General features: G+C 33.7%; 2 protein-coding genes across 2 annotated transcripts in view; one reads left to right on the forward strand and one right to left on the reverse strand.

Moving 5' to 3' along the window:
• LOC145254799 (protein DPCD-like) overlaps nucleotides 1–13,485 on the reverse strand; it is a 32,458-nt gene extending 18,973 nt beyond the window's left edge. Inside the window, exons 1-3 of the mRNA XM_080113586.1 lie at nucleotides 13,325–13,485; nucleotides 8,944–9,024; nucleotides 6,857–6,981 (exon numbers count right to left, since the gene is read on the reverse strand). Of these exons, the coding sequence (XP_079969712.1) occupies nucleotides 6,857–6,981; nucleotides 8,944–9,024; nucleotides 13,325–13,394 (276 nt within the window). The 5' untranslated portion in view covers nucleotides 13,395–13,485. The remainder of the gene's footprint in view (nucleotides 1–6,856; nucleotides 6,982–8,943; nucleotides 9,025–13,324) is intronic.
• The window catches only part of LOC145254798 (surfeit locus protein 1-like), a 45,722-nt gene continuing 43,110 nt past the window's right edge, over nucleotides 13,464–16,075 (forward strand). The window contains exon 1 of the mRNA XM_080113585.1: nucleotides 13,464–13,618. Coding sequence (XP_079969711.1) covers nucleotides 13,571–13,618 — 48 coding nt within the window. The 5' untranslated portion in view covers nucleotides 13,464–13,570. The remainder of the gene's footprint in view (nucleotides 13,619–16,075) is intronic.

Raw genomic sequence — 16,075 nt, forward strand, 5'->3', positions numbered from 1 at the left:
ACTTCCCTTTATCTACGATGTTTCCATTCTTATTTGACTTTATAACTTAGTCCATCTATGAATTCTGACGATGCTAGTTGGATTTTTTCCTCTCTTTGAGGATTTTCCTCTAGCTGAAACAATTTGTAAACTCATTCTGGACTCACAGTAATAAATTTCCTATATACTGCTCTGACTACACATTGAGCACTCTAGTCCGGTTTTTTCACCACTGGTAAATAAATATATATATATATATATATATATATATATATATTATTAAATGGCTGTTTGTAAATAAACAAGCAGCTCAAGTACTATAAAAGCGGTGGGCGAATGTTTATTTAAAATGGACATTTGTTGAGGTCATTTACGAGCGCCGCTCCCATGGATCGATGGGTAGAACTGCCGACTATCACGATGGTTGTTTGGTTCGATCCCCGGCTAGGGAAAGGTGCTAATCTAGTTGCACTGATGAATTGTGATACAACGAAAAAGTACTGTACGTAGATGACTATATATATATATATATATATATATATATATATATATATATATATATATATACTAGCAAAAGTACCCGGCATTGACTGAGTTCAAAAACAGCCTACAGAAAATGGACTCTGATTTATGAAAGTATGATAGGTTATGAAAAGGAAGGGTTGTAAAGAGATAGCTTCGAATTTGGGGGTATCAAAACCAAAGCAAAATATGATAAAAGTAAAAATAAAATAGATAACCCCCATAATTTATTATACCATACCTGTTCACACTGAAACACTTATCACAATATTCTGTGGATCTATATTAAAAAACCTTGTTAAACTTTGTGACATATTTCCATTCTATGGAGGTCAGGTGCGAATGAACACCCCATAATTTTATTATACCATATTTCTTAAAACTGAAACATAATTATCAAAGTATACTTACGCAGATAGATATGAAAAGTCTTTATTAAAGTTTGTGCCTATTTCCATTCCATGGAGGCCAGGCGCGAACGCAGACCCCACAATTTTATTATACCATCCCTATTTAAGTTAAAACATACTTATCAAAGTATTCTTATGTACATCTATATCAAAAACACTTGTAAACGTTTTTTTTAATTTTTAAATTTTTTATTTCCATACTTTGTGGACCAGGCGCGAACGCAGACCCCACCATTTTAATGAACCACCATTCTGCCAGATCAAACATACCCATTCCTGTGTCTCGATACATCTTCTATCATTATATATAATCAGTTTTTTAAAATAGTCAACCATATAGGAGCCTATTCATGACCAGACACACACACACACACATACACACGCACACATACACACACAGACATTCAGCTTTATATTATATATATATATATATATATATATTTGCAAGATAATCTTGTAAACTAATGCACAGATCATTATGGATTTTGGAATATATATTCTAGGTAACACTGTTAGTAACATTAACACATTACTTTATTTGTGGATTTTTACATTTAGGGAATGCATATATATATATATATATATATATATATATATATATAGATAGATAGATAGATAGATAGATAGATAGATAATTAGATAGATATAGATATATATAGGTCTGTGAAAACGTGTGCTTTTGCAAATGTTTTCTATTCTTTATTTATAACAAATCGTTTTAAATCAGAAGTTTGATGTTTACATATACATCCACTCTAGTGAGACATGGCCTGTTACATCTGAGGATATAGCCAGATTAGCCTGCCGTGACCATGCCATGATCTGCTGGATCTGTGTTTCAAAACTCTTTAACAGAGACTCTATATGTTCATTAAAGTCTAAACTGGGTTTAGCAAGTGTCAAGGAGGTTCTTCAGTGGAGGGGGCTGCACTGGTATGATTGTGCTTCAAACAGAAACATTTATTTCAAACGCGCCCTATCATATCAAAGAACTTACTGTTGATTTTATATGCCAGGAATTTCGTCTTGTGCGGTAATAAACTTGTCAACTCATGATGTCAGACTGTATAAGGTGTTAACTTTGGTCAAACTCGCCTGTTCATTTCATTTGATTTTTTTTTTTGGTCATCAATTATCGATACTTCTCAAAGACATTCTGGTACAAAACCTATCTATGAACACCTCCAGACACATAAAGTACATTTGTGTGAAATTTCATAAAATCGGCCCATCCGTTTCGGAGTCCATAGGGAATGAACACACACACACACACACACACACACACACACACACACACACACACACACACACACACACACACACACACAGTCCTTTTAAACTATAGTAGATATTTCTATGTACAAGATAATCTCTTAAACTAATGCACAGATTATTAAAAAAATTTTAAATGTGAGATTGTGCTCATTGCTATTTCTCCTAGCACTCAGATCCAAAACAGCAGATTTTTTATTGAATTAATTTGGAATTCTTTTTGAGATGAGTAATTTGTATCATTTTTTTTTATTTTTAATTATTTGTGGACTATTATTCTCATCTTTTAGTTGTTTTTGTTTCCCAACGTTTCAGCCAGTTATTCCTCCGTCCTTCGTCAGGTTAACCGTGACGGGATAAGAATGTCGAATCTCCCAACTGCATCCACAGCAATTACTGCCTTCAATAGTTGTTGTCGTCTCACCATGGTTTGGCCAACTAATCCTCTGACCGGTTTTGAGTGGGATTGAAACTGCTACCTTCAGACAATGCTCACCTGGAATCATAAATATTCCACATCTCTATTCACTGTGCCAGGGGCGCCTGACGATGGCCAGAGGAATAATTGGCCGAAACATTGTGAAACAACAGCTAGAAGATCAGGATAATAATTAAATTAATAATAATTAAATAAATTAATAATAATTAAATAAATTAATAATAATTAATTAAATAAATAATAATTAAATAAATTAATAATAATTAAATAAATTGATAATAATTAAATAAATTAATAATAATTAAATAAATTAATAATAACTAAATAAATTAATAATAACTAAATAAATTAATAATAATTAAATAAATTAATAATAATTAAATAAATTAATAATAATTAAATAAATTAATAACTAAATAAATTAATAATAATTAAATAAATTAATAATAATTAATAATACTTAATTTAATTAATAATAATTAATTAAATTAATAATAATTAATTAAATTAATAATAATTAATTAAATTAATAATAATTAAATAAATTAATAATAATATAATAAATTTATAATAACTAAACAAATTAATAATAATTAAATAAATTAATAATAACTAAATAAATTAATAATAATTAAATAAATTAATAATAATCAAATAAATTAATAATAACTAAATAAATTAATAATAATTAAATAAAATAAATCAAGCAGATATTTTTGTTTAGCAGAAATTGCTCCATACAAGGCATGAAGCTACTTGATGTAAGGAGCTAATAGAAATCTATATATTAATACCATAGTACCTTTAACGTATATACGTGTGTCACGGTTTCCAGATTATAAATTATTCAATCAGGAGATAGAAGGTTATAACATACTACAAACATTGAATCATTAGAACATAGATACGTTAATTCAATGTTCATAGTATGTTATCATCTTCTATAACTCTTTTTAATAAATAGGATCTCCCGATCACTACAATATAAAAAGAAAAAATTGAATAAGAAAAAAATGATGTCACTTTTGGACTGTAGATGGAACTAAAATATATATTCTTGGTCCTTTGACTAGAATCCAAGGGTAGTATCTGTTCTGTCTAAAGATGGTAGAATGATATTGTGGGGTTTCCGTTCACGCCGGGCGTCCATATAATGGAAATATGTCATAGACTTCTATAAGAATGGAGATAAACACTAATAACCATATATATTCTGACACTACATTAACCAGATTACTTATATAAATAATTTTACAGATTTAACAAACGGACTACAATAATATCAGAATGCCCAGCAACAATATATTACATATGAAAGACTAGCGGGAGTGCCCATCGTTGCCTGGGTGTTTGGAACAAAAAAAAAACGTGGTAGCTGAGATTTTAGCGCTATGCTAAGATGCAAGAGGAAGTGAAAAGCGTTCAAATTTATCGATGTCAAACAAAAAGTTGACTTGAAGTGAATAAGTTAAGAATCACGCAGGCACAGAAATGAACGTTGGCTGGAGGCCAGTTTCTGTTTCCTCGCGATGTTGGGGAAACTAGCTCCCCCCCCTCCCAGAAGAGAGAGTTCTCCAAATGAATAGCAATTGTTTGATATGAAGGATTTCTCCAACATTGATCAAAGCTAATTGCGTTTCTAGAGGTCTCGGCCGGAAAGCCAGGCGTCCTTCTTCACTCCGATTAGTTTCGCTTTTATACGAAAAAGACAAACAAACACGCGAAAGGACAAAATAGAAGGAATTTTATAAAAGTCGATCAAAATAAATGTAGAGAGTTTGCAAATCGTAGATATTATAATCTAAGGAGTATAAGGAAAGTTCTAAAAAATAGTAACGTGGTTGAAAGCCCCCCCCCTGAAAACAGCCTTTCGTGGACATACAAAAACGCGCTCGCCACTTTTGCCTTTTATATATATAGACTAGGCTGAGTTCCCGGCATTGCCTGGGTGTTTGTAGGTTTGCTTTAAGCAAAAAAAAAGTGATAGTAGGCAGGCAGGCTCGAACCCGTACCGCGAAGGAGGAAAAGAATGTGAAAAAAAAAACGTGACATCTTTGCTGTTGCGTCCATCGCCAAACCAGAAGTGTCAAAGGTTTAAATTAAGGCTAGTCAATCGAAAAGAGGGAATGACTTTTGAAAATATCAGCGAAAAAAGCAATCTCTCCCTGTAGAAAAATTTCCAGGAGTGAAGGAATTAATGTTTTTAGCCAATCTTTCAATATTTGTCGTCCGAAGGGTTGAACTTCAAAACGATACCGATCTCATGCAAATCCATCACCTCTGTCGAAAGTTTTAGGCAGACATACAAACATACATACATACACGCATACATACATACATACATACATACATACATACATGTAAACAGACAGGTGAGATTTATATTATAGATCCCATTGTTGAATTTCCACAGGTCTCACTAGTGAAAGATGATTATTGCAAAGACAGGAGATTCCTGTTGGTCTTAGTCTTGAAAAAGATGAAAATTATAAATAGGAGGAAAGCAGTAAGAAGAGATTCCACAATTCTGCAGTTCTTGAAAAAAAAAAAAAGCTACTGGGAGGCCACATTACACTTACACATCATAACAGCGAATTATTTGAGACCAGTACGTCAAATGAGCTGGGTAATGGAAACAGGGAATATATCAGACAATTTTGAAAAAAACACATGCCATAATAGTATTTATAGAAAAGACTGAGACTAGCAACATCACGTCTGTGAGAGAGATTAAATAAAGGGTGCTTGTGAAATTCACAGGTTAACGACTATGATAAAAGCCAGAAGAAGAAGAAGAAGAAGAAGAAGAAGACCGGAGAGTACAGCAGTTGAAAGCTTGTGAAAAATGTCCGCAACGATGATGAGGAAAACAATTTGAAGCATGTAAAAAATATAAATTAAGTAATCTATATTGATTTATCGATCGATATACTATTAAAAAGTTATGGTAGTTTTAGGAGTTTGCATTTTCATACACAAAATAGAAACGTGTAATTGCTTGACAAAAAAAGGAGTAGGCAGAGTACTCATTAAAACGGCAGTAGTTTTTTCACACGGCAGTAGTTTTTTTAAACGGCAGTAGTTTTTTTACACAAAAAAATTTTATTCACTTTTCACCCCAAACAAGGCACAGTGCCACTTTGAAGTGGTGACTACTATCTGGGACATAATTTGCAGGGGCATTATGAAGGGAGATGAGTAGCAAGATGTTTGTTCACATTACACTTGAACTTCTGCATATCAGTACAGTTGGGAAAGCAGAATCCCGGAAGGGAGTTCCAAAGAATTGCAGTTCTGGGGAAGAAACTATTGGAGTAGAAGGCTTTCTTACACCTGGAGATCTCTACTGTGAAGGGGTGGGACTTAACGGCTTGTCGGGTTTGTCGGGGGGTATTCACATCGAGAGGATACAAGTGCTTGTAGTTCATTGGAGCATTCACCATTAAAATACTTGTAGAACAGGCAGAGGGATGCAACATTTTGTCGATGGTACAAAGGCTGAAGCCTAGATGACAGTTCAGGACCTATCAGGTTAACGACTCTCTTTTGAACCCTGTCCAGGAATGAGAGAGAAGCAGCAGATGTTTTATAAATTTAATGGAATTGAATGCCTCCATTCAGTCTCGAAACGCAAATGATACCCACTGTAGGGGCAGCTGCACGTGTAATTGTGTGGCAAGGCTTGCTCAATCCCCAACCACAGCTCTCCTGAATCGGCACTGTTTGGATCCAGTAGCAAGGAGAAGTCCAGGACGACTGGAAACAATGCTGAGATAAGCGGAGAGCACATACAGCACCTGAAAGTTCCAAATGGTCACCCATCTGATACTGGCCAGGCATCGTTGCTTAATTTTGGTCGTCTGATGGGGCAAACGTGATTATGCTGTATGGAATTAAGATTTCATAATAACATAAATATATTTGTTTAAACTAAGTGATCTTCCTTTAGATTATTTGCAAAAAAATGTAGACGCAAAGTGCATTCAGTATTAGTTCCAAATTATTTGCTTAAAAACATAAATTTTAGTGATTTTTTTGTACACTAAAACCAATAAATAAATATATTCATCATAGTTACTTACTCTCTTATTCAAATACTGAGTAGAATTTTTTTTTTTTTCAGATAATTTCAACTATTTTTTATGCACTAGCTACAAAGCAGTAAAGTTAGGTAAAGATGGAAGTTAACAAACTATTTTTTTTTTTTTGTTGCAGACAATATCTTCATACTCACGTTATTGATATTCTCTCTGAGTGTCTCATTTGGGAGTGCCATGGTCGGACTCAAAGACTCACCCACTTCGTATTCCCATGATTCAACACGAGTAAGACCTGTTGATTTTCTTCGCCATTTTCGAACTTTTGAAAATAAATAAATAAATAAAACTGAATGAATTTTAGCAGATTAAAATATAAATTTAACGACTTTTGTTACAAATTATTTATTTGCAAGCATTTGGAATAAAACATAAGGATAATAAGTTGAAAAAAAAAAATTTTTTAAATAAACAAACTAACTTGAAAAGAAAGGAGAAAAAACAAACAAATTATATGAAAAAAAAAATTGGTACTTGTGCCTCTATGTTACAAAGCTGAAATAATAACGTTATTATTTAGAAAATTATTCTTAACATAGGGAGAGGAGGGTGTTTTGAAATTATTCTTGTACTTTCACCTAACAATTTAATAAACAAAAGATACCATAAAACTGAAATTTAAAAATATAGCATGGTAACCTAGATGCATAAGCACGAAAAAATCACTGACATTATACATTATACACATTTATTACTAATGGAAATTTGGTACCTATCTGAAGCTGAACCTTAACTATTACTATCTTTTAATGATCAATTAAGTTTACTAAATTATTCCAAACTAATCTAGTATCTTTCAATGTTCAATTCCGATGTGGGAGGAGGATAGTGTAGCATCTGTTATGTGGTCCCTTCCAGGCATTACCTTCTTTGGGGGTCAGTGTTCATTTAGCATCTTCCCAGACATCACCCTCTGCGCTGTTTTTAGTGGAGGAGAGAGTGGTGTAGCATCTGTTCTGTGGTTATAATATCATTCTCCCAGGGATTGCGTCCTTCTTTCTTTTTTTAGAGAGGAAGGTGTAATGCAGTAGGTTCTGTTTTGACGCTATCACTCCCTCCCCCAGACATTACCTCTTCTTTTACTGAAGGTAGTGTAGTATATGTTCGTTTGTTTTGATATACTAGTGAAATTATGCAATCAGACAGAACATATTTTTGCTATTTTACTATAATGGAGGCCTTGTGTCTATGTTTGTAACAAAAACTCAGAATGTATCAATTGTTACAATACTAAAAAACTCTGGATAATCTTGTTTGCTTGTTTGTTTGCCCACTGAATGTTTTAGATAAAAGTAGCGAGAGGAAGGAGGTGTATTAAACACAAGAAGAGAAAAAGGGTACAAGAAAAGGAGTAAAAAAAGGAGGTAATATAATATTTAATTGTTTTGTCATACATTAATTCATAAAATCTTTGACGTTTGTCCACAAATCTCTGCCCCCCCCCAATGAAAAAACAAAAATAAAGAAAAATCTTTAGACTGTACGTACCCATGATGGAAATAAAATATCGTACACCAAAAAGTATGCAAAGTGATCACATATCATCTAGCCACGACCACTATCAAAAATTTCCCCTACACTGTATCTGTACCTAAATCTGAACGCATGATTCCATGAACAAAGTTTCTTTTGTAAAACTGCCCACCCGTGGAACTCTGTTCCGCTGACCTGCTTTCCAGCTAACTAAAATATGGTCGTCTTCAAGTCCAATGTAAACAAGTTTTTGATGTCTCGCCGCCTTAAATAATCATATTCTACCCAACGATCACCAAGCAGTCATTTCAGTGTCCACTTTACACTTATTAACTCCTATCCTCTAGTGGTCTTCAGGCCTTGATAAGTGTTGACTATCTTGTAAAACACACACACACACATATATATATATATATATATATAGAGAGAGAGAGAGAGAGAGAAAGAGAGAGAGAGAGATATTAATTTAAAAGTAGCTTTATTTTTATAAAATCATTTTTAAGTGAATTTGAATTTTTTTAATGCCCCTCTCTCAGTTTAAAGAATGGCTTTCTAAAATATTGCAAAAGTTTGAATTATTTGGAATCATCTCCCTTGTCTTGCAACAAATTAATTTTCTTTTTTTTTTTAAATAAAACTATTTTATCTATTTACATGATTTTTGGTGTATATTTTCTTTCCATCACAGGTAAGTACACAATAAAGATTTTTCTTTATTCATTTTTTTTTTGTTCATACCTGCATTACTTACCCATCAATTGATAAGTGTCCACCGAATATTCTTCTGTCATTTCATCTTTGTTTGCAAAGACATAATGAACTTTATATTTGCCTGGAAGAAAATTATTGAACTCAATTGTTGGAAAAATTGGGAAGTCATTTTGATTGTTAACATAAGGAATATTTTGCATCGCAGCTTTTTTATGCTTTCAAGCAACCCCCACTATTTTGTGTGTTGTGTCACTCTGGATGATACATTACATCAAAAGGAAGAAAAAATATTGAAGCGGTTAGCTCCCAAATTTTGTTGACTAGTTTTGTCAAGTGATGAAAAAGCAAATTGATCTAACGCTTTAATTTGTTGTCTGCTTTTTGCAGATTTATTTTTCTTTTATTCTTGATTTTTATTTTGCAAATACTACTTAATTAATAAATAATAAAATTAAACAAATACTAATTAACTAACAAATCATAAAAAAAACAAATACTAATTAATTAACAAATACTAATTAACAAATCAAAAAATTAAACAAATACTAATTAATTAACAAATACTAATTAATTAACAAATAATCAAATTAAACAAATACAAATTAATTAACAAATCATAACAATAAACAAATACTAAATAATTAACAAATTATAAAATGAAACAAATACTAATTATGACGTTTCTGAATTTTTGAGATGAGGATTGGTTATTCGTATTATTTGAATTCACTGAACTACTGTTCTCGTTTTGAATATGATTTTCTCAACGCTTCAGTCGATTTAAACTTCCGACCTTCTGCAGCTTTACCTTGTCCATAAGGACCCGTGGTGCAGTGGTTAGAGTACTGGGAAAAATCAATTGTAAAATGTGATATTCTCTTGAAGGTTCAATTCTCAGTATGGGCAACCGAAAAATACAATTGCGAATTACTTAGAACCTTTATCTAGTCATGGCTGACAGAACAAGAGCATGTTATCCCTGTGAAGTAAATAAAGGGTTCTGCTCGAAATTCCATCCAAATTCCCGAGTTTGACAGAAACATTCCCAAGTTCAACAAGATACACCTGAAGAAGGTTGGAGGTTACATCGACTGAAACATTGTGAAAATCACACTCAAGATGAGAACAGTAGTCTGATGAATCCAAATAATCCAAATTCTAATTAATTAACAAATAATAAAATTAAACAGTTGTTATTTCAAATGCTTTTACTTGCCGGAAGTATTTTTTGTTTTTTTTCCCGGGCGAGTTATACTAGCGAACAAAATTTGCCAATTTAAAAAAAAATCACTTTGAAATATTGTTGCTAAATTAAAAAAATTTTTTATTTTAATTTAATAAATATTTCAGTGTTTTATGTTTTCTATTGTGTTATTCAGATTTTGAATTTTTTTATTGAATAAAACTTCCGAAAATGTTTGTTAACACACCTAATTAACAATAATGTTTTTAATATATTTCTATACAGCAAATAAATATTCTTGATTTTCTACAAGCGAAATGAATGTTATATTTTATTTATACAGGGAGAGGTAGGCCCTGAAACGATGTATTCTCTCCTGATGACCCCGTAATAAGTATGTTTGTAAGTCTACGCAACGAACAGAGCTCTAGTGAGTTATGTCTTTCTCTTTTTGTAGGTAGGAACTCTTATTGGTTTTTGCCTGTAGAAGTGAAATCTCACAGCAACCCGAAATTATCTGGAAACTGGAAGAAATACTTCACAAGTAAAAATAGCTTGATTGTATACATGTTTACAAGGTAAGCTATTTCTTCCAAACAATATCTCACGTTTACTACTGTTCCAGTAGTAAATATCAGTCTACGTTTTACAAGGGTCAGGAAAATAGTAATCTGCTCATTTATATAAATTATAATTCATTGAAAGTTATTTATAAGACTAAAGGTTCATTTGCTTTCACATGATAAAAGTAGTTCAGTGATAAAGATTGGAAATATTTCAATTAATAAAGTTTATACAGATTGCCAGACGATAATGAATTAATGAGCTGTGTGTGTCTGTGTTCACTAATGTGTGTGAGTGGAGAGATGCTGAACAGATGAGTGTCCAGCGACACCGATCCATAGACTCAGGTCAACTAAGTTCCACTGGTTTATTGAAAAAAAATTGTGCTTTTTAAAGGAAGGTGGCCCACAGAAAGACTATTTTAAATAAATTCTGAAAGTTCTCTGATTGGTCCAAAATATAATTATTTGTTTTATTCAGGATAGTGTATGCACAGACAACATGCATACAAACAAGTTTATGCATTTTGATTTTTGACGTCGATGTGTAATAACTGCTACTGTTACAGAAGAGGGGGTTGCAGGTGGTACAGGGGACAGTCTGCTGTTTCCGGGCTTTCGAAGATGACATCAAAGGAAAATCGGTCAGATCATGGATTCAGGTGTCCCAATGAATGATGTTAAAGAAGTCAAAATGGGGATGTAGAATTCCTGGAGATTAGGTCAGCGGGACTGACCGCCATTTCAAGACAACGAGTGGTGGAATGTTTTGACGTCATTTGTGCCAATAAAATAGAGGCAGCAGACAACAGGAAGAAGAGAGAAGAGTCACAGAGCGAGGACAAACTGGCACATTTTTCTTGACTGCCAAGCAGCCATAACCCGCCACACACATTCACTATCATATTGAAATTGAAAAGGTTATCATCTATATATTAATACGAAAGCGTATATGTTATTTTGTGTGTTACACTTACATCTTGTTTCTTCCAAGTGACTGTCGTTTAATTGTTATGATCATCGATTTCTTGTAATAAATAATTTTCCCAAGAATTCTTTATAAGTTTTGGTTTCGATTTCGATTACAGCTACGGTATAGCTGGAAACGTCTTTTCAATTATTAAATCATTTCTCTCTGATAGGTTCATAAGAGTAGTGGTTGACGGGCAAAAATCTGAAGCTCACAGAATTAATGCTAGAGTCCCTCAGGGATCTATTCTGGGCCCAACTCTCTTTCTGATCTGCATCAATGATCTCCCAAATCACATTCTAAGATCATTTGTCGACATTTATGCTGACGACACTACAACCAAATTCAAAGGCTGTAAATGACCAAGTTCTCTCTGATTCTCTCTCCTCTGATCTTGAGCGCGTGGTGCAATAGGGAAAGAGGTGGCTGGTTAATTTTAATGCATCTAAGACCAAACTTCTATCTTTCCATCATCAATGCTCTGATTCCTGCCTTCCTTCAATTGAAATGAATGGCTCTCATCTTGAGGAGACTCCATGTTTTGACAAATTTCTGGGCTTGATCTTTACTCCTGATCTGAAATGGAACATGTACATCATATCCGTTACCAGGGCTCCTGGGAAAATGATGGGATCATTCTACCATTCCAGTAGATATCTCCCTGCTGATGCAATTCTCTATATGCATAAGAATCAAGTGCATCCAAGGATAGAGTACTGCCGCCACATTAGGGTAGCAGCTACTAGAAGCAGCTTATCCTGCCTTGACAGAATTCAAAATAGACTTTGTAGCCTAGTGGGGGATGCTTTTTTCTCTTCCCTGCAACCTCTTTCCCACAGAAGAGACGTCGCGAGCCTGTCTGATTTATCATTATTTTCATGGCAAGTGCTCGTCTGAGCTCCAATCTATGGTCCTCCCTGGTCTGACTTTCACAAAAAACACCCATCTAGCTGAAACCGCTATCAATAATTTCCCCCGCTTTTTATCTGTGCCTAAACCTAAATGTAGATTCCATGAGCAAAGCTTCTTTCTTAGAACTGCATGCCTGTGGAACTCTGTTCTGTTTTCCTGCTTTCCAACTGACTATAATATGGTTGTCTTCAAGTCCAACCTAAACAAATTCTTGATGAGCCGTTCCCCTTAAGTAATCCAATTTACCAAATTTCCACTACTAACAACGACTGAACTGTTCCCCTTGACCAGAGTATACTCATTAACCCTTATCCTTGAATAGCCTCCGTATATAATAGTGGCTTCAAAAATGACTTATGCCATCATCTAGAATCGAAGCCAAAACATTCAGTGCTCCAGCCGTGTTCCCTCACTTAGCGCTCTATCCACCTTCCCTGTTGTTTAAGCCAATCTGACAGATAGATAGTTTTAAAATTAAACCACTTATAGCTATAACGCATGCGCAAAGTAATACAAATATGTCTGTAAGTTGAAATGAACTTGTTATGTCGATTTCTGTACACTTTATTCATCCGCCCAAACAGAGATTTTACTCATTATAAACCATGGTGCATGATTAGTATTTTCTGTTAAATTCAGTGCAATGCGATCCGTAGTTTAGGAGTTAATCGATTACACGGAAAGACACACATATACATCTACTGTTTTATTTATTTAGATATATGTTTTTTACCACTTTTCCGTACTTCAATAAGCAAACCCGAAAATGATAAAAGGAAAAAGAATAACTCACCATCTTGAATTAAGCAAGTTTTATTCGCAGATTTTAACGTGTTTATCCAATCGATCACCATATTTGTCATAGTTGCTAAGAAACGGTTTCAACAATTTCATCATCTTCAAGAGAATCACGGGATTGCTTTACTTTTTAACAAAGTTTTTTATTTTTTTCTCAAGGGAAATAATTCATACAAACTTACAATTATCTCCCTTGTCTGGCCAATTTGAATTCTTGTTTTTATTTTCGTCCTATGTCGCTATGATTTTCTCCAGGTGGGTCCAATGCCCGCATCTACTGACCCGTCAGGTAATCAAGCAAAAACACCCTTTATCTCAGACTTGATTTATTTTATTTATTATCAGAAAACCTTCGATGTATTTTGTATTTATGTGAGATTTGAATTAACTTAATATCAATGTTCTTGAAAGGAGGAAGACAAAACGTGAAATTGTACCATTTTTATGTTAACACGAAAATAAAAACTTTGCTGTTTCCTTTTCTTATATTTTGACAAATAAAATAATATTTTAAAGAGTCAAATATTTATTTATAACTTTATCAGTATTTTTGTTTTACCCTAGCTCATATCGCAAAAAAAAAATTATGTTTTGTATTTCCAAATAATCTTAAATCGAATTTAGAGGTCAGAGAAGAAGGAATTCCGAGCTCAATTTTCGGTGACTTTTAACAAGAATCAAATTCAATCACACCTCATTTGTTTTAATTTAATGTAATCCATTGGTACTTGTACAGTTTAGTCAAGACATTAAAAGAAAATATCGAAAAAAAAAGGTTATATTGCACGTATTCGTTATGGAACGAAGTTGTCCGAAAAAAAAAAATTACTTAATTTCATCGAGTAGTTTTTTTTTTTTTTTTTTTTTTTTTTTTTACAGCGAAAAAACAATTTGTTATGATACCGAGCAAAAGGTTCGATTTTTAGGAAGAAAAGTTAGAATTAAATATTGGGAGGGAGTGTCGGTGCTTTATATGAAGTTATCTCCCCGTGGCGTGTTTAGCAAATTTCATAATGGCTGACTCCAACGCGCTCTCATAAGAACGTGTTTTTCTGATGTAAAAACAAAAAAAAAAAAAAACAAAAAAAAAGCTACTCGATCAAATTAAATGAAATTTTGGTAAATATTCAGATTATTTACAACAGAACACCGACCACTCTAATTTGTTTTGTTTTTTTTAAGGTAATCGAGGTCGCTGACAACGAATCTGATAATGAAACCTGGGGCAAATTTTCAGCCATTTTACAGCTTCCGTTTACGCTACGCACGAGCATAAACAACGGTTGTTGAATGTGCCTTCACGTACCGAACTGTCTTTTCACATGGCGTACGAATTTTTTGTGGTATATTTATTAACTTATACGAAAAAGAAGAAAAGCACACCAAGTGAGGGGGGGTAATTTCGAAAAGACATTTTGGTACTAGTGCAGAGAGTGATCCCCGGACGTAAATAATGTTATTATTTAAAAAGCCATTCTTAACATGGGGAGGGGAGGGTGTTTTTTTTTTTTTACATAGGCATGCATCACCACATTATCAAGGCCAAGAGGCCACTCAAGGATAAGGGTTAAAGAGTGTACAGTAGAAATTGGGCAATATAGTAATCATTAGTAATGAAAATTTGGTAAATTTGATAACTTATATGGAACAACGGCTCATCAAGAACTTATTTACGTTAGACTTGAACACAACCATATTGTAGTCAGCCGGAAAGAAGGAAAACGGAAGACAATTCCACGGGCGTGCAGTTTTAAGAAAGAAGCTTTGTTCATGGAATCTACGTTTAGGTTTAGGCACAGATAAAGAGTGGGGGGAATTATTGATAGTGTTTACAGCTAGACGAGTGTTTCTTGTGAAAGTTTGGCGAGGGGGGACCATAGATTGAAGCTCAGTTGAACACTTTCCATGAAAATAACGATACATCAGAGACAAACTCGCAACATCTCTTCTGTGAGATAGAGGTTGCAAAGAGGAGAAAAGGACATCTCCTACGAGGCTACAAAGTCTATTTTGAACTCTATCAAGGCAGGACAAGTCCTTTCTAGCAGCTCCTGCCCAGATGTGGCAACAGTATTCCATCCTTGGACGTACCTGGCTCTTATATAGATAGAGAACAGAATCAGCAGTGAGATATTTACCGGATCGATAGAAAGATCCCACCATTTTTCCAGCGGCCTTGGCAACAGATTTGATGTACGTGTTCCATTTAAGATCAGGAGTAATGGTCAAGCCCAGAAGCTTGTCAAAACTTGAGGCCTCCTGAAGACGAGAGCCATTCATTTCAATTGATGCCAGATGTGGATTAGAATGTTGATGATGTAAAGAGAGAAGCTTGGTTTTAGATGCACTAAAAGTAACCAGCCACTCCTTTCCCCATTGTACTACGTGCTCAAGATCAGAGGAGAGAGAATTGGAGAGAACTTGGTCGTTTACTGTCTTAGATGTGCTACCATAAATGGTAGTGTCGTCAGCATAAATGTCTACAAATGATGTAAGGATGTGATTTGGAAGATCATTAATGTAGATCAGGAATGTACCTATTCTATACTTCAACCTTACAATTGAATAAAAAAAACATATCATAAAACTTTAATTAAACTTGGAAATACGATTTAAAAAATAGCGCGGATTACTCTCTGCACTCGTGCGCCCCAACACCGCCCCACCTCTTCCCCCAATGTAAACAAAAAGCAGTAAAATTTAAAAATGTTAAAATGTATTCTAATCGGTAAATGTCGACGCGTTA

Source organism: Euprymna scolopes, chromosome 30 (genome assembly GCF_053919585.1).
Source record: "Euprymna scolopes isolate OS-2025 chromosome 30, ASM5391958v1, whole genome shotgun sequence".
Taxonomy (NCBI): domain Eukaryota; kingdom Metazoa; phylum Mollusca; class Cephalopoda; order Sepiida; family Sepiolidae; genus Euprymna; species Euprymna scolopes.